This window comes from Parasteatoda tepidariorum, chromosome 9, assembly GCF_043381705.1.
Source record: "Parasteatoda tepidariorum isolate YZ-2023 chromosome 9, CAS_Ptep_4.0, whole genome shotgun sequence".
NCBI classification, from domain to species: Eukaryota; Metazoa; Arthropoda; class Arachnida; order Araneae; family Theridiidae; genus Parasteatoda; species Parasteatoda tepidariorum.
This window is the reverse complement of record NC_092212.1, coordinates 80,500,231-80,524,964: the sequence shown is the minus strand read 5'-3', so window position 1 is coordinate 80,524,964 and position 24,734 is coordinate 80,500,231. Positions and strand designations below refer to the sequence as shown.

The following is a 24,734-nucleotide window of genomic DNA, read 5'->3' as shown; positions in this document are numbered from 1 at the left end:
CACTTCAAACATATAAATACAAACACTCACCTTATAATTTTTTCAAAGAAACAAGGTGTTGCAGAGATAATAACAAATACAAAAAATTTTCCAGAAAATTCTATTTGACCAGGTAATCCAAAACATTGCTAGATGACTTCCTATTGTTTGGCAGTAAGCTATTGTTACCAATCAATCTAAAGAAAAACTTTCAAATTCTTATTTTTAATGAATATATATGAAATGTTCCTTCACTGGGTAGTGTTCCTTCACTGGTTGGTTTACCCTATACATGGAAATGTCGTCACACACCTGTAGTGCATCTACCACTACAAAAGTACAATTCCAATTCACTAGTATATAAAACATGTTGACTAGATTCTAAGTGGGGTACATATTCATAGATGAAGGTTGACATTGTCGATAGCTACCTTTTTCACACACCTCTAGAGGCTTTTTCCTATTAAGAATTGTTTCTTTGTGTGCTTCTAAATAAGTCAGAGAAATAGGACAGAGTCTCCTGACAGAGAGAGCTAACATATTCGGACATGAGTTTCGATGCAATTTTAATACTGATGATATGAATTTACCCCGCAAGAAGTTTGTTGCACCATTTATGCGATCTCTTTTTGTATCCTTTTAAATTTGCACATTTCCATACAAAATAGACTAAAATTGATATTTAAAAAAAATATCTGCAGCTTTAGGGGCAAAACTAATTTCAGATTTGAAATCCCAACACCCAAATTAGGCAAGATATGTATGTATAAATGCAACAAAAAATGTGTTCCCCAGTGTTGCCATACTTTAAAATCTTATTGTTTACAAAGTGAATCATAGGTGCATGACATTTATGAACAACATAGTTCTGAAGGAAGCAAAAAGTGCTGGAAATTTAAATCAATGGGCACACTGAAGAGCAATAGAATTAAGAACAGACAATGCTGTGCAAATTGTGTAGCATTGTCAATTTTCCGATAATGCTACGACTTGATTTTTCACTGTAAAAAAAAGCATAGAACATAATAATTACTTCAGATATGTGATCAACTGGAAGTATTTATGATGTATGTAACGCTCTTTTCACGAACGATAGTTTTTGCCTGGAACGAAAATTTAAGTTTACACTTATTAACAGAATCTGTTACTACAAAGAGTTTCCGTAATAAGTGGTGCCTGACTGTTTGGAGATAATTTAAGAGAAAAAGGTATTTTTCATTATAGAAATAATAAAAACACGAGAGCGGAAGGAAGAATGCTATCTAACAATTTACGTAACACATAATTTGGAACTTTTTCGTTTGGATCAGTTACGTATTCCGGAATTATTTTAGGAAACATATTGGAGTCAGGTGATATGTTTTAGGAAATGTTTTGGGGCTATTCGGTGGGAGGGGAGAGTTCTGAATCCAATATGTTTTTTTTACTGGTAATCTAGATGGGATTGAAGAATAAAAAAATTTAATTCCATTTATAGGCTGATTTAATTGATAGATTAAGTTCTTTGATAGGTTGATTCTTAGATAGGCTGATCTTAAGTTGATTTTTGATTATTGGAATTGATTGATTGATTATTTCATTTCCAAGTTGGGTGATCTATTATTTGATAATTTACACTATTTTTTAGCAACTATGAATGGAACAAATTGAATTGAGTTTCTTAACGCAGTGGTTTGATTCTTATGTGATTGTTCTTCTTCTAATCTAATTATAGAGTGATTTAGTTGATAGATGAATAAGTTAATTCTTCCATAGGTTGATTCTTAGATAGTATGATCTTAAATCTATTCTTGTTATGATCGACTGATGGAATGATCGATTGATTATTTCATTTCTAAGTTGGATGATCTATTATTTGATTACTTACACTACTTTTAGCAATGTTTCGAAAGATCTGAATGTTAAAAATAGAATTGAGTTTCTTAACACCATGGTTTGATTCTTATGTGATTGTTCCTGTTCTAATCTAATTATAGTGTGATTTAGTTGATAGATGAATAGGTTAATTCATAGGTTAATAGGTTAAATCATAGGTTAATTTGATTCTTAGATAGCATGATCTTAAATCTATTCCTGTTATGATTGATTGATGGAATGATCTATTGATTATTTCATTTCTAAGTTGGATGATCTACTATTTGATTATTTACGCTACTTTTAGCAATGTTTCGAAAGATCTGAATGTTAAAAATGGAATTGAGTTTCTTAACACCATGGTTTGATTCTTATGTGATTGTTCCTGTTCTAATCTAATTAACGAAAATTGAATTCCGTTACATTTCAGCCAATAAAAACCTCTGAAAGAAAGAGATTTTAATTTTATTAAAAACCATTAAAAAAGTTGGTCGAAACAGAACAGTTCCGAATGTATTCATCATCATAATCAAACAAAATAAAAACTTTCAGCTGATATGAAATGTTAAAGCCTGTCATTTTGGACCACATATTTTTGTTTCTCACAATACGAATAATTTTCTTTAAAAATAATGGGCAGTTCTAGAACTAAGTAAATAGTTATATAATGGCTTAGTTACACAACACGGAGCTTTTGGAGCACTCTCCAAATTTCTTCGACTTTTGAGAATTTTATAGTTAAACGGTTGAGTTTTGGAATGATTGAGTTCGTAATTTTCCTGTGACATCATTATTTTAATTAAATAATAATTCTTTTATCAGTATTTGAAATAATTCTATCAGAAAAACAAACTATAAAAAAATTTAAATCCTAAAGAATTCTAAAATACAATTCAAGATTTTTACAAATTTAGGCAACATTGCGATTTGGTCATTTTAGTTAAAATAGACCAATAAAACTCTCAAATCCCAAATATATATTTTATACGAATTTTTATTTTGATGAAAAGGAGACAAAAAATATTGTCAGTGCAGCGTTGGAAGATACTTTGTATTAAAGTGAAAAGTTTTCTTTTCAAAACATTTGAATTCTATTCAAAAAATTTTATTTGTAACAAAAAAGGAAGGAAAGAATGTCTCCACTTTTATGTTGAGATAAAAACCGATTCAACTTTTCAGTTTGTTTTCGAACAGTATCGTTAAAACAGCTTGAAGTGGACTCCAAAAGCTCTGTGTAGCAAAACTGATCCAATAGCAAAACAGTTAAAAAGAAGCAATATTTTGGTAATTTGACTTACTTTTGCGAGAGTTGACAACAGTCGCAACTAAATAGAAAATGGACAACAAAAGGAAAGGAAGCTTCATGGCTGCTCACTCTAAAAAATACGAATCAGAAAACTAGAAATATTTATTTAAAAAAAATATTTTAAAAAAAATAAGACACGGAAACAATCATTTTCCTGCTTACTACGTGTATTATGTGCAATTTTTATAACTTTTGTAAGATAGTAACAGTTTTTCATGACAGTTAGGTGTTCTTAATCTTTATTCAGTGCCATCTTTGCTTTTGGCACAAAATGTCAAAATAAAGAAATAAAAGTTTTAAGAAAAAGAAAAGCGTTTCTGGAGTATTTTTTAATCACTAACGCTATAATTTTCTTATAACAGTAATTTCTTTATTTATTTATTGACATTTTGAGAAGTTTTCTTAAGTAGCAAAGTGATTCCTGAATGAAAATGAAGAACACTTATTAGCAAATAATATGCAAGTTTTCTGTCTGTTGTAAGATTGTAACATTTATTCATGACTTCTAGGTTTACTTTTGTTTTTCTTTTTTAGCCAGAGTCTTCTATGCTTTTAAAAATGTGATGAAAAAAAACACATTTTTACGGAATTAAAAACGTTTATAATCTATCTTTTTAATGTTTGAGAAATACTTATTGATTTTTAAAATTTTCATTTAAAGGGAAATATCTAGTTAAATTAGATATATTATTTAAAAAAAATATATTGGAGAAAGAAAGCTGGTGTAGTCATTTCTTACAAATTTATCTAAAATCTTCATTTAATATAATTTTCAAGTCATGAAAAAAAAATTTTACATAAATTTAAACTAGTATCTGCATTCAGATTTATATCTGGAATAACAAAGCTGTTTTGTTTTCAATAATAATAAATTAAAAAGTCGCTTTTTGCCCACACTAGCCTATTACACCGGAATAATGTGGACAAGCTATGGGCTAAGTGTAAAAAAACTTAGTAACTTATTAAGTTGCAATTTATTTTAAACTCATAAAAGTATATATAAAGCTGAAATAAAATCAATTTCAATCTAAACTTTACAGGAGAATAAATATTGCCATATATTTATTAAAATACTATTTTGTAATAGAGAATTTCATTATACTAAGACACTTTGAACGCATATCAATTCATTTGAAAATCATTATTAAATTTGATTTATTTGATAGCATGAAACCAATTTTAAATTTAATCAATTTTAGCAATCATAGTTTTAATATTAAGATGAAATGAATAGAATAGACGAAATGCGTTGCTTAGCGATATATCCCTCTCTGGAATAATGGAAACAATTCATAAAAGAGAACACGGTACAGTTCTCTGATATTCTGTGCTAGTTGAATGGGTAGCAAAAATTAATTCATCTCTTTTTTGAATTATATTATTTTGAAAAAACTTGATAAAACGTCTCCCTTATAGTTTCTTAAAACCTTTAAAGGATGAATTAATATATTAATATATAGGTTTTAATATTCTAAGTATTTTACTTAATAATGAAAACACTAATTGCAAAGGCATATCATTCTACAAAATCATTCTGATTTATCAAAATTATTGCATTAAAATATATGAAAAATTTTTTACCGAAATTTAAATGGGGAATTTGCCTTTTCAATAATACGTGAAATAAACCGAAGCATTTTTACTAAATCTAAACAGTAAATTTTTTTCGTCAATCTTTCGTAAAATATACCGAAATGTTCTTACCGAAATAAAATGGTTAGTTTGTTTCGTCAATGTTACGTACAACATACGGAAGCTTTTTACCAAAATCAAAATATTAAAATATACGTCAATATTATAACGTAAAATGCACGAAAGCTTTCCTACCAAAATTTAATTTGCTTCGTCAAAAATACGTAAAAAACACAGAAGCATTTTTACTAAATCTAAATAGTAACTTTTTTTCGTCTATCTTTCGTAAAATATACCAAAATGTTCTTCCCGAAACAAAATGGTAAATTTATTTTGTCAATATTACATACAACATACGGAAGCTTTTTACCAAAATCTGAATGGTAAAATATACTTCAGCATTATTACATAAAATGTACGAAAGCTATATTACTAACCTTTAAATGTTAAATTTACCGCGTCATTAATACGTAAAATACATAGAAGCATTTTAACTAAATCAAAATATGCAGTAAATTTTCTTTTTCTGTCTTTCGTAAAATATACGAAAGCAATTTTACTGAAGGGTAGCTTGTAAAATCTATTCCGTCAATATTACGTAAAATTTACGTATTATTTTACGTAGCATATTGATTTTACCAATTTCCCAAAAATTTACGTTTATTTTACGTATCAAGCTACATGGGTATGATCAAATGTGTTACATTTGTAAATAATTCATACCCCTCCATTAGAAGTTGAATGGGGCCAATGTAAATAATTCCGCACTGTCCCCACCACCATGTATCAACACTAGCCCTACGAAGATATGTATTTGCTTATTCTAAATGCTTGTTAATTGAAAGTATACAGAGCAAACGTTAATCAGACTAGTTAAACGTTATCAAAACGTTAATAAAACGTTATCAAAATAGGTATAAAAAACGTATAATGTATAATAGATTATCATCTTTTGTTGAAATTCTAAAAATAAAGTATATTAGTAAAAGAGTGAAGATAAAATTTGATAGCTACCTTTGCTCCTTAGAAACCTTTCACAAATTTAATCTTAATTATTTACATTTAATTATGCAACTGCGCAGTGAAGTGTATAATATTGTTACTAATCTACGGTACCTCATACATGAAATTTTATCAATAAATAAAACAGTTGTTCAAGACGTCCCTTTCCCTTAATATTTTTTTTAATATTTAAAATATTCGTCAATTATTAAATTAAGTCAGCATTTTGCAGCAGACCGTTGCTACTGTTTAAAATGTAAACTTAACTGTAACATTAAACCGTTAAAACTTTGACTAAATCTATTATTTTTGACAAAACAAATTTTTTTGGTTGTTGTTTAAAGTGATGAAAAGCACAACATTCATTGCTATTTAATAATTCTGCTAGTAATTATTAAATAGAATTACTTAGAATTAATAATTCTAAAACTGTGACAAAATCTATTATTTTTGACAAAAAAGTTTTTTTTTGTTGTTGTTTAAAGTGATGAAAAGCACAACATTCATTGCTATTTAATAATTCTGCTAGTAATTATTAAATAGAATTACTTAGAATTAATAATTCTAAAACTGTGACAAAATCTATTATTTTTGACAAAAAAGTTTTTTTTTGTTGTTGTTTAAAGTGATGAAAAGCACAACATTCATTGCTATTTAATAATTCTGCTAGTAATTATTAAATAGAATTACTTAGAATTAATAATTCTAAAACTGTGACAAAATCTATTATTTTTGACAAAAAAGTTTTTTTTTTTGTTGTTTAAAGTGATGAAAAGCACAACATTCATTGCTATTTAATAATTCTGCTAGTAATTATTAAATAGAATTACTTAGAATTAATAATTCTAAAACTGTGACAAAATCTATTATTTTTGACAAAAAAGTTTTTTTCGTTGTTGTTTAAAGTGATGAAAAGCACAACATTCATTGCTATTTAATAATGTTGTTTAAAGTGATGAAAAGCACAACATTCATTGCTATTTAATAATTCTGCTTAAGATTAGTTCTGTAATTTATTTATTTATTTTTATTACTACTTATTACCATTCCGTACTGTAATTTATTTGTACTTACTTTCCTCATGTTTTCAACTTTATTCTATAATTTATTTGTTTGTTTTAATTAGTATATTTCTACGTTCTATATATTAGTTTATTATGAATTATTTACAAATTGTTAATATAATTCTGTAATTTATTTATTTATTTTCATTATTATTTACTAAAATTCTAACATGATTTTATTTTTACTTATTTGCATCTTGTTATTAATTTTATTCGGTTATTTATTTACTTGCTTCAATTCACTCTTATATTCCATACATCATTTAATTATATTCTACACACTAATTTATTATTAATTATTTACATCTTGCTTATGTAATTCCGCAATTTATTTATTTATTTCTACTTTTAACTTTTTCGCATTTCATACAGTGTTTTACTGAAACTTACTTGCATCGTGTTTTCAATTTAATTCTCTAATTTATTTATTTTATCATGACTTATCTGCATTCAACACATTTTTTTATTATTTACTTACATCTTGTCATTAATTGAATTCTGTAATTCATTTACTTCGATTTATTATAACTTATAAACACTCAACACATAATTTTATTTTTATTTATTTAAATCTTATTAATTTTATTCTTAAATTTAGTTAATTGTTTTAATTTAAACTTATCTACATCCTATACACTTATTATTATCATTTATTTACATCATGCCATTAATTTAATTTAGTAATTTATTTATTTTATCATAACTTATTTACATCCAATACATTTTATATTAACATCACGTCATTAATTTCATTCTGTAATTTATTTATTTCAATTATTCTTATACAATTACATTCTACACATTTTTTTCCTATTTTTCTGCTACTTTGTCTCTTTATAATAAATATCAATGTCAGTTAAGAATTTGAAACACCGTAAAATAAGTTAAAATAAAATAAAAGTTTGCCAAAAAAAAAACTTACCTCTGTCGTTTAAATCAATGCAACGCCAAAATTAGAAATTGGAGAATTAAATCAAAGAATATAAGCAACTGTTCGATTTCCCGTGTGATAAAGCAACTGTTCTTAAAAAGAATTGTATGACTCTTATCGTCAAGAATCGGAGAAATTTTAAATGAATTAAAAATAATTCTATGAAACAAAAAAAAAAGTTCAGACTTTGCAATTAGGAAACTTGCCGTATTTGTTTGCCAATTAACATATTTTTTTATCAATCAAAGTTTAGTATTTAAAGAAGTAAGCTTTTTTTTTTAAATAAACTTCAAAAAGATTTAAAAATTGTTGTTATTTAATGTTCTCACGAGTAATATTTTATTTCAGATTTTTAATGCTTATTTTAGAGGAAATAATGAAAATATTGCTTTATTTAAAAAATTCTAAAAAGAATATCCGATATTTTAGTCCTCACAAGGGTCGTGAATTTTATTTCTTGTCTTTATCGCTATTCGCCCCGCTGTATTTTTAAAAACGTTCTATGCAACATTTTTTCAATCGGTTTTGTGATCAGAACGATTGAAAGTGAAAATGAAATTATTTTTTTAAAAAGTAATAGCCATTTGTATTTATGGGCAATTTAAATAGTTTTTAAATTATTATAATAAATATTAAAATTCTTTTACAAATTTTATTTCTTAAGGTATTGTTTGTGTGTACAGATAGCAAGCAAAAATGTATTTTTTAAAACAAAAAAATGCACATTTTGTTGTATGACCCATTGTTCCCCTAAGAATGATGAGCTATCTCCCGGGTAGTTATTTACCAGTTTGCATCAAAGAATTCCTTTATTGTGTCTTCATCAAATTCAACTTCAAAAATGAATCGTTTTCTTGACGTTTGAGAAACAAATCATAGACTTCAAAGCGAGGGCACAAATTTCTTTTCGTAAGAATATGAGGAACCTGCATGCCGAGCTTTGAGATTACACCTAAGAGTTTCAAATTATCATGAACGGTGAAATTCGATAAATTATATCTATGAGAGATCTTTCAGAGCTGTTATTTACCAGTTTGCATCAACGAATTGTGTCTTCATCAACTTCCTCTGACCTTCAAGAATGTGGTTCATCTTCAACGCCAAAATTTCCGGATTGAAATTTTGCAAGCCAATCCAGATTAGGCATTGGCGCACTGTTAACTGTTGATGCATCTTTTTTTGCATTATGGCTAGGACATTCATTTTACCTCTTCGATTGTAAAAAAAAATATATTAATATTTGAAAGGGCACTAACCAAAAACCACTTTCGACAAATCAATCAATCTTTCTTATAATCAAGACTTGCTATACTAACTGTCGAAATAAACAATGAGTATGCGGATTAAATGTGAACTTGGTTGTGAAAGAATACATTTTAGTCCTCTGTAGGGTAAAAACGAAATTACTTTCCGAAAATCCCCATAATAAAAAGTTACTGCTTTCTTGTGAAAAATATCTCTTTTATAATATAAATAATTCATTTTCTTGTGTGAAATATCCATTTCTTTGTGAAAAGTATTGAATTTCATCGAAAAATATCCTTTTCATAATGGAGAGTATTCATTTTCCAAAAATAATCGTTTTGTAGCGAGACGTATCAATTTTATAGTGAAAAATATCCATTTTATATGGAAATTCTTCTCTTTTGTTTTGTTGTAAAAAAATATTCGTTCTGTAAAAAGAACCCAACTTCTAATGGAAAATGTCCTTCTTTCTAGAGGATATTATATAATTAAAAATGAAAGTTTTCATTTCCAAGTAATTTTTAAAAGGTAACTAAATGACATTATTTTATTTTTTCTTGAAAGCATGGTTTGTTAGCCAATGAAATATTCATTTGCAAATTTTCCTTTTAATTTTAGTACGAGTGAGAAAAAAAGTTTTTTTTTTTCATTTCATACATTTCTTATAAGTGGAAGAATTATTTTTAACACAATAAACAAAATCTAATTTCGATAGTTATCACTCGACTTGTATCCTTTTCCAATCTTCCAGTTTAAGGAAACTTATATAATCTGTTGAAATTCCTATAACTTTTATAAATAAGTTGCACATTCATATCTTCATGACAACAGATGTTTAATCGCACGCAAATACCGATAGTTGATTTTAGCCTGAGATTTAACAGAAATTTACTTTTTGAAGTAATATAGGTAAGTTTATGTCCTAGTTCTTGCCTTTTGTTCCTCCTTTTATAGAACAAATTTAAATTTCAAATATTATCTATCCAAATTAATATAATACTATTTATACAATGCTAATAATACAATACTATTAATACAATATTGATACAATACTATTTATACAATACTAGTCATACAATACTATTTATACAATACTATTTATACAATACTATTTATGCAGTACCATTAAAATAGTATTATTAAAATGCATTATTAAAATAGTATTATTAATACAATACAATTTATAAATTACAATACAATTTATAAATAATATTATTCATACAATACTATTTATACATTACTATTAATACTACACTGTTAATGCAGTACTAATAATACAGTACTATTAATACAATACTATTTATACAACACTATTTATAGAATACTTTTCGTACAATAATATTAACACAATACTATTAATGCAATACTATTGATACAATGCTTTTTAAACAATACTATTTATACAATACTATTTGTACAATACTATTAATATAATACTATTCATACAATACTATTTATACAATACTATTTATGCAGAACTATTAATATAGTACTATTGATACAATACTATTTAAACAATACTATTAATATAATACTATTAATACAATACTATTTATACAATACTATTTATGCAGAACTATTAATATAGTACTATTGATACAATACTATTTAAACAATACTATTAATATAATACTATTAATACAATACTATTTATACAATACTATTTTTGCAGTACTATTAATATAGTACTATTGATACAATACTATTAATATAATACTATTAATACAATAATATTTATACAATACTATTGATGCAATACTATTTATACAATACTGGTCATACAATACTATTTATACAATACTATTTATGCAGTACCATTAAAATAGTATTATTAAAATGTATTATTAAAATAGTATTATTAATACAATACAATTTATAAATAATATTATTCATACAATACTATTTACACATTACTATTAATACTACACTAATAATACAGTACTATTAATACAATACTATTTATACAACACTATTTATAGAATACTATTCGTACAATAATATTAACACAATACTATTAATGCAATACTATTGATACAATGCTTTTTAAACAATACTATTTATACAATACTATTTGTACAATACTATTAATATAATACTATTCATACAATACTATTTATACAATACTATTGATACAATACTATTTATGCAGTACTATTAATATAGTACTATTGATACAATACTATTTATACAATACTATTAATACAATAATATTTATTCTATAAATACATTAATGATAAACTCAACCATCGTAAACAAAGTGTAAAATGTTAAATATGATTTCAATTTCCTTATTTAATGATCGTAATTAACCTGATGATTTATATTTACTGTTACTGGTAGTATTTTTCAAAATTGATAATACTAATACTGATAATGCTGATAAAAACTCTTACTGGTTTACTGATAATATTATGGCACTGTCGAACTTGAAACCAATCAGATATAAGAAGCGTTATGTTCGGAGTTTTTTCAAAACTTTTTGTTGACAAAATTAAACAAATCCGAATCTGCACATTGCATTTTAAGAAAAGTTAATTAAGAATAAGTTTGTTTTTGGATTTTTATGAAAATATCTCAGCTTATACGTCATTTTTGTTTAAAAAAAATTTTAATAACATCCAAACCTGTTTTTGTTAATTTAAAAAAAAAATTTAACAAAAATTTAAAAAAATTAAAAAAACAGCATTACGCATATAATTTAAAATGCTAATTCCATTGCTTTAAATTTTTTATCTTTACTTATCGGTTCTTAACGAAATTTAGTTGAGAAAAGTTACTCTTTTATCCAAAGTTGTTTTTTCAAACAAAGAACACGTGTAAAACAAGAAGAAAAATGACTTAAGATCCGAAATAATCGGGAATGAAGGATTTTTAGTGTACTTTCTGGTACAGCACTTTAAAATAATTAAATTTTATTTATCTGAACTTTGTTAAATTTAACCTTGCTTACGTAACTAAACAACATTACGTTAAATTTGTCTATAACCAAAAACATTGCTCAGAAAAATATGCAATTTTAATATAAAGAAGAAATGAAATTTCGTTCGAGCTGATGAAAAATTAGTTCAAAATTTTGCGCAATTAGCGAACGTCCTTTTTAATGAATTGCATATTTAGAACACATTTACAATACTTTGAAAGCGACCTTAAATCATTAATGGAGTGACTTTTGCCTGATGTAAAAAATTTCAAAAAATTGCTAAAATATTTCACATTACAGAAGCTTTGAATTTAAAATCTAATAATTTATTTATTTTTTCAGAATTCAGCCAATTATGAAGATACTTTGCCTTTTGCTGTCCATTTTCTATTTGAGTCCAACAATTGTCGACTCCAGCAAAAGTAAGTAAAATTATAAGTCGAATTTGTTTAAAATATAATTATTAATTTTAGATATTTTTTCGTTCTCCTTATATTCCACAGATGAAATGTAACGGTTACTTTTAAAAAATTATCTGTTATAAATAACTGTTCTAAATCGACAGATCTTGACGTTTTTTCATATTTAAATCCTCATTTCAGACCACTTTGTTTAGACTTACTATACAAATTATAAGGCACATGAAAATGGACGCATTAAATTTGGACACATTATAGCACTGCTCACTATTAGTGTTTTAGCGGTTGGGGAAAAATATTTGGATAATTTTTATGTATTTACTGAAAGTAATTCATTATAAACCCCATATGTAAAAATTTACATTAACTATTTAAGTATATAACATGTAGATACATAATTCCATTAAAATATCCATCTTTAAGCACAAGGATCAAAAATGCAAGAATTTAAATTCATCGTAGAATCCTCACTAAAGAAAGAAGCGGCAGATGGCGTTGTTATACGTAGATTCTGGAACGTAAGGATGGAATGTTTTCCAAACTACGATGATAATGTTTCTTAATATGTAAGCATTTTTCGTCGCATTCTATATGTTGAACAATATGTTGAACACGTTTTTTTGTTCTGCCAAAATTACTTTAAGGGTTTTGAAAAATACTAAAAATAATTAAATTTAGGAAATATTGGAGATGTTTCGACGATCATAAGACAAACTTGCAATGGTGGTGTAGCGTACTAAAACTTGTATTTTTTGTATACGAATATGGGATGTGACGTGTTAAGGCATGAACGCAAAAAAATGACAAGAGAAAATGTGTTTATTTTCAAAATCCACACAAAGTGGTTTTTTGTAGCAATACAATATTTTCAATAAATGCTCAAAATTGCAACCAGTACGTACTCGGTAGGTACCGTAGTAGAAAGGACTGTCGAACATGCTGAAAATTTGCGAGATCATGCTTGCAACCCCAATGGTCACTCATACCATACAATGAAGTCGTCCAGTAAGTCAACATACTTTTCCTCTAGCGTAATTTTTATTTTATTTCATTTTATTTATTTATTTATTTTGCCTTAACATGCCACTGTATACCATACATTCCTATGCAAAAAATTCATATTTTGACGCTAAACCACTCTACTAAATTTGTTTCATGATCGTAGCTTCTCTCCGTCAAGAAATCTAGCAAATCACCAAAGTTAAGCAATCTCCATTGCTTATTTGATGGCACTGCCTCAAACAGCCTCTTAGAAATAAAAAGAAATAAAATCTCGCTTCGAATTCTGCAACTTCGCTTGGAGCTACTGAATTATAGAATTTCAGAAACAAATCAACTAGGTTGATGATACATGATGCAATTTTATGAATAATGTTATTAGTTGGTATTTACACAATGTAACAGCAAATCATTTACTTACTTTAGCAGGTGGTTACAAACAAGCCATCTTGAGCTGCAATGATTACATAGACTCAATGATCCAGGAAGTTCTGGAAGAAAATGGCGACTATTTCGACCCTCATCCAATCAACGAGAGTCTTTTAACATTTCACAAGAAAGTTGTGTTCATTGACTTCAAAGGAGAGGCCAAGCTAACAGAAGGATACATAAGCGGTCTACGAAACCTCCATCGTGTGTCCTCCTGTTCTCTGTCTTTCGAACAAGGGAGGTTAAAAGTGAGCGCCAAATTGGAAATCGAAAAGATGTTTTTCAATTTCACAGGCTCCGTGAAGGCTATAAACATCAACAAAGCCGTATCTGTGAAAGGAGACACTTCAAAGGTGCTTGTCAGTACAACGATTTCTTTGGATGCCGAAGGCAAAGAATCTGTGTTAGAGAGCTTAAACGTTGATTATATTAGTAACATAACAGTTGGGGTCGAGGGAATGAAATTTTTGGGATGGATGGAAGAGACAACGAAGGTCAGTATTGGTCAGTTTTTCAAAGCGTTGACGGAAAAACTGGTTGAAGTTCAGATGAGGAGGCTTGCGGAGGAAAGAATGAAAGAAAAGCCATTTTCCCTGGAGAAGTTCGATTTAGACACCGGGGGACTTGAAATAACAACGACAGAAGATGAAACATTAATAGGTAATTATAAATATTAAACTACTAATATTTATGGTGCGAGTTGATTCATGATGTCGTTTGTATTTGCTGAAAATTTAATATGGTGTTAATTTAAACATTTTATCGTATTTCCTTAGTTTGATTATGCGATACTGTAGTTCCACATTTTATTTTAATTTTTTACCGTTATTGGACAGCCGACCCAATTTTTAGTTTATCACTGTTCAACTCAGTAGCCCTGCAATTTTAAAATCAATCTAGAAGACAAAGGAACTCCGAGATCAAGCATTGGGACATTGTGATAGAATAAACCAGTATTTTTTTTATATGGCGAGGGAGGCCAAGAAACCTCCGACGGTTACCCTAACAACAAGGGGACCTTAACCCATGATCCTTCTACCAGTGAGGATATTTTAAGTCTGAACTGTAGTCGGTGTGAAATTCGTATCGACCAGCGATTGCTGGGATTCAAGCCCGGGTAGCCTCATTTCGGGGCAATATTATTTGGATGCGAGAGCTCTATCCCCTGAGCCACCACGGCTCTGTAATTACACATTGTGCAACTCAATTCCTTATTTAGGTTGCGGTATATTTGTATATTTTCACAATATTATAATGCAATGTACTGAAATCATCTTCAACTCTTAACTAATTTTTCAAGTGCAGGAGGAAAATTATGTTTAAAAAAAAAACTTGTCAAATCTATTGAGACTTAATCTCGACGAGCACAGTGCTAAGGGACTAAAAAAAATTTTTTTAATGGTGGGTCCATTGAACTATTGCCCATTGGCCACAGTAAGTGCCAAAACTGCTAACTCTCTTTTCGTTACCCAGTGGGCACCTGTGGCGAAGCCACGGTGGTGGAGCAGCGTCTCCCACGCCACACTTCAACAACCCTCTTATAGGGCGAGTCACATTCACACACAAAGGAGAAAGGACATAGAACACAGATAGAGAGAAAGAAACATCCATGTCTTGAACGGGATTCGAACCCAGGACCTTTCTGATGCAAGGACAGTTCCCTGCCCCCTACACAGGCTGATCGGCAGGGACTAAAAATAAAAATATATAAAAATAACTCGTTAAATCTCGTAGTGCAAAAATCAGTTTAAAATTCCCTCAACAAAAGGATCTGACAATTAAGAGGAAATATAAAACATAGTTTTCGCAATAACTGTATTTGCATCAACAAAGTAGTCCCGCAGTGGACTGATCGTTAAGACGCGGTTCCCAGCAGATCACCGAGGTCAAGCATCACTGGCTACGGTCAGTGTGCGGGTGGGTGACCACTTGGATCAGTCTGCGTAGGGACCGAGGGTGTGCGGTATGGGTCCTCGTTAAACTGTGCTACCGTAAAATGCTCGACTTCGCGCGCAGGTCGTCGGGTTACCGAAGCGGGGGTGCCATCCCCTCCGCAGAGGATCTAATTTGTGATGGCATGTCTTCGGATCATCCTCCGGGATGTTTCCCAGACCGTCGCCAATAGCCCATTGTGCAGTTCTAGTGCGACGTAAATTAACAACAACAACAACAGCATCAACAAGGTGTTGACTGAGAACAAAATGTGACTGGTGCAAATATTCGTAATAGAATGGTCTGAAATGCAGAAGATAACTTCGTTTCACAAATTTTCTATCAGGAGCAAGGGATAGCCTGGTTGGTAGGGCACTGGGCCCATATCGAAAAGATTGTGGGTTCGATGCCCGCCGGGCGAAAACTCCCCGTGTTGCAAATGGTGACTGATGCACGTTAAAACCGTCTGTTCACAAAATCCACCATGTTCACATAACAAATCAGTACCTCTGGGGGCTGATCCAGGAGCTTCCTTGTCTTCTGGATTGGGATCAAAATTGCAAGGATACGGAGGTGAACAGTGGTAGTGGTAAACCCAGAATTGGGTCAGCTGTTCCAGGACGGTTATAAAACTATAAAATAAAATAAAATCAGAGGAGCGCCGGATGTTGATGAACTTTGTAAATAATTTCGAAATTTGTTTGAATAGCTTGCAAAACACAGCAAACCATTTATTATTATATCCTCTAGTTCTTTTTAAAAAAAATTGTTTGAGGGAAGATTTCCGCATAGGTACCTGAGCCTAATCGTTGAGTTTTAGTGAATTCTGTGCCGCGAGAAATTAAAAGTGCAATACATAAGGGAATTAATTCGAATAGTATACTTCCGGTAGCCATTACACATTTTTAAGAAATAAAAATCAAGTTCTAAGACTTCTTGGTTCTTCAGCGTTTGTAATTGGCATGAAAAGGTACCGATACAGAAATATATCTTTGTTTTTCAATCATCGGTCAAATTTTGGGACATCCGGTAGGGGAGAGTGGGGTCAATTGTAACATTTTTTACTTAACTATTTTTAACTAACAAAAAATCCATGTGGTTATCAGGAAAGTACGACANTTGTACTATATGCATATTTTTATCAAAATATTGCAAAAGAAAGATACATTTCTTTTATTTTATAAGTATTTGTCAAGAAAATAATTTGAGCACAAATGTGAACAATTCACTTGCCAGCCATGTGATTACTTTAGAATGCTGCCTGATTCAAAAAATTTAAAATTATCAAAAATGAAACGGCAATATGTAGACTTTGGCTATTTTTGAACATATTTTTAAAATTAAAATATGCAATTCATAAAAAAAAAATTTCACTTAAAAGTTGACACTTCCGTGGAATTGCCCTGTTACAAATATTCGTTATAGAATGGTCTGAAATGCAGAAGATAACTTCGTTTCATAAATTTTCAATCAGGAGCAAAGGGATAGCCTGGTTGGTAGGGCACTGAGCCCGTATCGAAAAGATTGTGGTTTCGATGCCCGCCGCCCGAAAACTCCCCGTGTGGCAAATGGTGATTGATGCACGTTAAATCTGTCTGTTCACAAAATCCACGATGTTCCCATAACAAATCAATACCTCTGGAGGGGTACTGATCCAGGAGCTTTCTTGTCTTATGGTAGTAGTAAACCCAGTATTGGGTCGGCTGTTTAAAGACGGTTATAAAATTATAAAATAAAATAAAATCAGGAGCGCCATATGTTGATGAGCTTTGTAACTAATTTTGAAATTTGTTTCGAATAACTTGCAAAACACAGCAAACCATTTATTTTTATATCCTCCAGTTTTTAAAAAAAAAAAAACTTTTGGAGAAGATTTCCACATCGGTACCTGAGCCTAATTGTTGAGTTTTAGTTACTTCTGCACTGCGAGAAACAAAAAGTGCAATACATAAGAGAATTAATTCGAATAGCATAATTCTGGTAGCCATTACACATTTTTAAAAAATAAAAATCAAGTTCTAAAACGTTTTGGTTCTTTGGTGATTGTAATTGGCGTGAACAGGTACCAATAGAGAAATATATCTTTGTTTTCCAATCCTCGGTCAAATTTTGGAACATACGGTACTTATTCATTAAATTTAGCATTTGATTCTAGGTGAACCTGTTTACACCAAAGAAGACTCAAACAGTTACATCGACAGCGTTCTTGAAACAAGATTCCTCTTCGAATCAGACTACAGCAATTTGGATCCATACTTTCTTCCGGACGATCGCATAGACAACGTGTACATTTCGAACGAAAAAGACAACTACGTAGAACTCAAAAATGGCTTTTTGGAACACTTAGGCGAACTCAAACGCATTCAGGACTGCTCTCAACCTATTTTGAGGTCAACAAATGTAACTTTCACCTGCTTTCTTGGCTTTCAGCAACAGTTGAAGTTCTTGTCTCCGACTGAATCTCATAACGGAAATACAGTATCTAATTTTGACTTACTTGCTCTAGTAGATGCTACAAGGCTTAGTGCCAAAATCACGACTACGGTTAAGGATAACATACCAAGTATGCTGGATTTGAATGTGAATAACTTGGGAAGAGTTACGGTAAAGGCGGCATATGTTGTAACAGATGGTCCATCCATGCAAGCTGAAGGCACATTCAATAAAAATAAACTTATAAAACACTTTTCTGAGAAAGTTAGAAAAATTCTTCTTGGAAAGTTAAAAGATGTTTTAGGTTATAGTATTTACAAAACACCAATTCATTTTGTTGAATGAAATTTCGCAATTGGTATAATTTGCTGATTAATGTGCCCCTTTTTACTTTTATAGATGTAATATAATATACTAAGTGACTTGACTTAACTAAGCATTTCTTATGCAGAAATGATACAAAATAACTGCTGCTCGAATGTGTTTCTTATTAAAGTGACACATTTTTAACGAAATTTAATAAAAATGATTTTAAAAACAATTTTCTAAAAAAATAACCTCCTTGTTCAACAAAAATAAGAAAAATAACGAATCATAATATTCTTAAAAGTAAAAAAAAAATTTAATACACTCGGATAGAGTTTTGAAGTCAATCCAATAGAAAATGTTCAAGTCAAAAAAGTCCCTAAAAATCTTTTTAATTTAAATTCAACTAAAAAATGTTAAATACATGAATTGTTTAAAGTATGCAATTGTATTTCTAAAGCAATTAAATAAAAATTTGCTGAATTTAGGCTTGATATTTTCTTTTTCTCTGTGAATTAAAAAAAATTAAGAATTTTAACAGTGAATGTAAAAGTGACTAATAATTATATTTTCAGGTTTGATGTGCTATAACATCTATATTCTGTTGCTTACGCATGTTTCGGCTTCAATTAAAGTTTTTTTTTAAATCTATAAAATTAAAAAAAGAAATTAAAAGGAAAAAACTAATTTTTTCTTTATCTAAAAAATTTTATTTTTTCTTTATCTTTCTTTTGCTTTTTATTTATATGAGCTAATTTAGTCATAAATCTACGTCTTACTTTTTCATTGTTACATAAAAACAAAAATTGCAAGCAGTCCATAATATTTTTAAGTTTTTCTGTGTAAATTTGCACAATCGCTTTACATTTAAATCCCAAACTTGATGAAAGTTTTAAATTTCAAACTCATAAGCAAGAAACAGAACTTAGCTATTTTAGTTGTTTTCTAAATTATTGCACATCCAAATTGGAATAATAGCATTAAGTCACTGTGTATTTTATTATTCTAAACTGATGTCTAATTTATTTTGACTACTAATTTTGTTTGCGCACATATCTTTAAAGCAGCTTTGATTCCTCATTCTTCTTGATACGATATGTTGATACATATGCATCGATATGCTGATAAGTATGCATCTGAATATCAGAAAGCAAAAGGTTAAATGATTGTTGATCTTGATGTCAAAAAATTTTTTAAGTTTCAATCTTAAAATGCTAAAAAATATTGAGATCTTCTAGGGGTAGTGGTGACCAACGCCACAAAGTAAAATCTCAAAACCTCCTTCAGAATATTGACAGTGTGACAAAACACATTATTGTAATAAAAAGGAATAAACCTTATCATTAGTATATCCCTTAACATTAGCCTTATAAGGTACATTAGACATAACAAATATTTATACTTTTTGCAAGTAGAAGCATCTCAATGTTACATGATTTCCCAAAACTCAGCATCTTTACCCTCTCAGTTATTATTGCTTGCTTTATTCCTCACGCAAGTATATTCCAAATAAAACGTACTGTCCAAAGAGGAAAAGCAAAAGTAGAAGAAATCATGGTAATGGAGAAGGAAAAGTGTGAAGAGTGGGAAAATTGTGCAATTTTGAGACGACTATTCTTTTTACGAATAGTTTTTAGTGTGCACGAAAATGTGCATCAATGTGCACGAAATAAAGGTTCCAAATCATCTCAATCATCAATCAATTTTATCTTTTTTAATGTATGAACACTATCCCTCTAACGACAACACTACTACGTATTAGTTCATTTGCATAAAACTACCCTGTGATCATATCATAATTATAACCGTCGTTGAGCAGCCAGCCCAATTTTTGGGTTTAGGACTATTAATGTTCAACTCCGTAGTCTTGTAATTTTGAACCCAATCCAGAAGACAAGGGAACTTCAGGAACAAGTATTGGGAAAAATTTGTCTTCGTGGAGAACTTTTTTGATGGAACTAACCCACATTTGCGTTTCATGGGGAGGAAGACCACGGAAACCTCCCACGGTTAGTCTGACGACAAGGAGATTTTGACCCATGATCCGTTTACCACTGAGGATATTTCACGGCAGCACTGTGGGTCGGTTGAAACCGGACGCGGAATTCGATTCGTATCAACCAGCCATCGCTGGGATTCGAACCCGGTTCCCCTCATTGGAAGGCGGATGCTCTATCCCCTGAGCCATCGCTGCTCTTTTACCTTGTGTTCATAATGATGAAAATTCTGAATATAAATCTGAAAGTTTTAACAAATGTGAATGACATTGCGATCACTAGATAAACTGTAATGTTCTTGCTTAAGTATAATGAGCGGCGAAACTCTGTAGCGAAATAGAAAGTTTTTCAGGAATTTAGTTCTCTTTTCTTTTGTCTACTATTTGTGTTTATGTTATTAATTTCCTGCATTTAATATTTAATTTCAGGGGAGCTAGTACACCCAAAGGAAGCTCCCAACAATTACATTGACACCGTTCTAAGAAACCGATTTATTTTTGAAGCACACTACAGCAAATTGGAACCATACTTCCTCCCAAACGATCGAATAGACAATGCACATATTTCGAACGAAAAGAACAACTACGTGGAACTTAACAATGGCTATCTAGAACATTTAACCGAAATCAAACGTACTCAGAACTGCACTCAACCATTTTTGAGGTCAACAAATATAACATTCACCTGTCCTCTTGAATTTCAACAGAAGCTGAGGTTTTCTTACAGCGCTGAATCGCACAACGGAAATACAATATCTGTTTTCAACATTGTTGCTCTTGTGGATGATGCAAGACTTGCTGCCAAAATCTCAACTACAGTTAAGGTTAATATACCCAGTATGCTGGATTTTAGTGTGACTAACTTAGGGAAAATTATGATTGTTGCTGATGTCCCACTTATACAAGCTAAAAGCAAATTAGATAAAATTGTTCTTATTAATTATTTTACTGCAAATCTTAGAAAAATTCTACTTGGGAAACTAAAGGATGTTTTAAGTTATAGTATTTATAAAACACCGATCAACTTTGTTGAGTAAAAGTATGTTGTAAGAATTATTGCCCATGGTTCCGGTTTACAGTTTTAAAAGCTCTTACGGGTTTATTTAGTTTTACGGGTATATTAAGCATATATTGTTTGCGCTGAGTACTTTCATTGTATTTCCTCTTGTACTTTTTTATTGTTTTAAAATAAACTCGCTTTTTTCTTACTTAGCACTCTTAAAGAAAGCATTTTAGAATGACTTCGTCAATTTCTAAGAACTTTTTCTGAACCATTAATATCCAAATCTCTTTAAAAGAAAGCTAATAAAAATGCATTGCTCACAAAAATTGCATAAAAATGCATTGCTCACAATTTAATAAAAATAATTTTTATATTTTCCACTCTTTGAAATTTTATAATTCTGAGCTCTTATCAAGCATCGAATTGAGTACACAGCATTTTTAATTTTAAAGACAGACACAAAAGTTGTTTCTGCGCCCTCTTTTTAGCAATGATTCTAAAAATTCTCACATTTTCAGAACTTAGTTGATTTTTATGTTGGACTTATTTAATTTTTTTGAAGTGAAACTTCTAATGCGACTTCCAACAAGGTTGCGTTAAACGTTTAACGCTACCATGGCAACGAGTGGCCTGTGATCCTTGCAGGAGATTTTAATGTGAATTTCTCGTTACCTGAAGCTGAAACATTATTAACCTTCCTTAAAGACAAATTTGGATTGGAAATGATAAATGGTAGGAATGATCCAACAACCAAAGGGAGAACTACCATTGATGCAGTTTTTGCAAGAAATATTTAAAAAAAATAGAACTCAAACATTTCGTATCTTACTTTAGTTATCATATTGTAAATGTTATATATTTAGATATTTCTCCACTCGAAAATGATAATTAAAAGATGCGATCAATTGTGAATTGTAAGCAATGTTAATAAAGTTTGTCTTAAAGAAAAACCATAATTTTAAAACCATAAAGTTTGTCTTCATTTCCACATTACGAAGTTTCACTTCTTCCGCGCGGAGGGACTCCACGCACTATTTTTTATTAGGCATATTTTTTTTATATTTTCACCAAGCACTATTAATTGTTTTTCAGTGAGTGCTTCATATTATTTTGCACTGAGCACTTTGTTTTACACTGAACTCGTGTTTATTTAGCACTGAGAAATTATATAACTTTGCACTGAGCACTTGTAAATAAAATATTTAAAGAATCATTGCATCAATTATTAACCCCTCAATAAAAATAACTTATTGATTCTCAATGTTCTTATCTAGAAATGGTTACAAATATGCATCACTAACTTAAATAAATTTCATTTATCGATTTAAATTTGATATAAATATCATTTTTAAAGTTTCTTTTATTTTAAACAGTTTAAAAACTCATTATTTTTGACAAGGGGTAAAAATCAATCTACTCTTGCAAAAACCGAAACTGCAAAAACTGATCCAAATAAAAAAAGAATTAAAAAATTTTAATCTTTTTTTTTATTATTGTATGTTGCCTCCAATGGCTTTACATTGTAATATTTTTTAAAAAAATCAACTCATCAACTGGGAGTCAAAATTAATGCTCTTGATCATTGCTAACACCTGATAAATATTTACCACAATTAAGTTTTCCCGATGAATTTGCACTTTAGTTCAAAACTTCTTTTTTATTTCAATGACTGTTGACTCTACGTTATTTGGAATTATTAAAACACGTTTACAAAACATAACACGTGCTTCCAGATGGTGTTCCCAGCTGTTAATCTATTGACGTTCACCAAAGTTGACTTTGCCCATGCTTACCAAACATAATGATAAATAATGAACAAGGAAACAGCAAAAATTTAATAAGGGCTGCAATCTAGAAAACATCACTGATATCATATTCTAAATGATGAAAAACCAGAATTGTGAGCTTGAAACTCGAGAAGACGTGAAGTGATTATGCCTTACTATGAGATTTAAATTAGATTCAATGGAATACCTGCAAGTGACGTAGAGTGCGTATGTCAATCCTAATTGGTTGCTGAAACGTAGCATTTGTTTGCGTTAGCAACTATTAAACAAGCCTATCAAGTATAGGTTCCTTTCAGTGACACACTCTATATTCTTTCATAAAGATTCTTTCACAAATATTTCATTTCTTTTAATACATACTTCTTACTTAACACAAAGTCGGGTACGAGCAATGTAGAACATAAACAAACTAATTATGCATTGAAGTTGCCGGTTACACAAGACAAAAATATATCTTGGCCCAATAAAATACATAACAAATAATAAATCTAAGTTAAGACTTAGACGAGAGAGAATTATATTTTAACGAATTCGATATGCGATACGGTGTTCTATTTAATTAATTTTGTGTTAAGTAACATTCTAACTTATGTGGAGAAACTTAGCTCGACTTTGAGACGCCATCTTGTTAATTAATTTTGTGTAAAGTAACATTCTAACTTATGTGGAGAAACTTTGCTCGACTTTGAGACGCCATCTTGTTAATTAATTTTGTGTTAAGTAACATTCCAACTTATGTGGAGAAACTTAGCTCGACTTTGAGACGCCATCTTGTCAATTAACTTTGTGTTAAGTAACTGTAATGTTTGGCAACTGTTTGGGGATCGTTCAGGCGCACTTGGCGCATTGTGTCACCCCTTCGGGGCATGCTAGGAATCGAGGTAGATGTATGTTTATCTTGGTCGGGAGAGGGTCTCCCTTGGTTGTTTAAGAGCTGGATGCTCTGAGCTAAGTAAAAATAATGACTAGTTTCTTTTAGTTTTGAATAAAGTTAAGTTTATTATTATAAAAATCTGGTGTGATTATTTGCATGGAATATAGTCATTACAGTAACATTCTAACTTATGTGGAGAAACTTAGCTCGACTTTGAGACGCCATCTTGTTAATGTACGATCAGCTGGCGGTCTGAGGTTGAAATCATAGTCATGTGTCTGGGTATCAGTGGCCGTTTTCTTCTCGTGTGGCAATTACTCAACTGGATACCCTATAAGCAACGTCACGCGTGTGTCAAACCAGATTGTCTTCTGAATCAGCTTAACTACGATCTTAACTACGATTTACCAAGGATGACATCACTTGCAGGTATCTAATTGTCTGCAGATAATGGAGCTTAATGCTAAACCTTCTGGAAAGAATCATTTTTCAAGCATTTTTTGAAGTCAAAATAATTAAAAAAAGAGTTCAAGATTTTCAGGATTGGAGGCAAAATATGTTCTTGGCATCCGCTCTCTGATTTTCAGGATCCTGGTCCAACTGGTTTAGTAGTTATAATAGGT

At 29.9% G+C, this 24,734-nt stretch overlaps 2 protein-coding genes across 7 annotated transcripts in view; one reads left to right on the top strand and one right to left on the bottom strand.

Moving 5' to 3' along the window:
* LOC107452524 (uncharacterized) overlaps window positions 1-24,734 on the bottom strand; it is a 69,146-nt gene that overhangs the window by 6,119 nt on the left and 38,293 nt on the right. For 4 of the 6 annotated variants that reach the window (XM_071185162.1, XM_071185165.1, XM_071185163.1 and 1 more), the window contains exon 2: window positions 3,132-3,209. In XM_071185162.1, the coding sequence (XP_071041263.1) occupies window positions 3,132-3,198 (67 nt within the window). In that variant the 5' untranslated portion in view covers window positions 3,199-3,209. Of the gene's footprint in view, window positions 1-3,131; window positions 3,210-7,759; window positions 7,857-24,734 lie in introns of those variants that run through there. The other 2 variants (XM_043044189.2, XM_016069016.3) reach the window with 2 other exon arrangements.
* LOC107452523 (uncharacterized) lies at window positions 9,808-18,938 on the top strand. Its single transcript, XM_043044192.2, has 4 exons — window positions 9,808-9,922; window positions 12,276-12,355; window positions 13,778-14,440; window positions 17,868-18,938. The coding sequence occupies exons 2-4, from the start codon at window positions 12,289-12,291 to the stop codon at window positions 18,488-18,490; spliced, it is 1,353 nt and encodes a 450-aa protein (XP_042900126.1). The 5' UTR covers window positions 9,808-9,922; window positions 12,276-12,288; the 3' UTR covers window positions 18,491-18,938.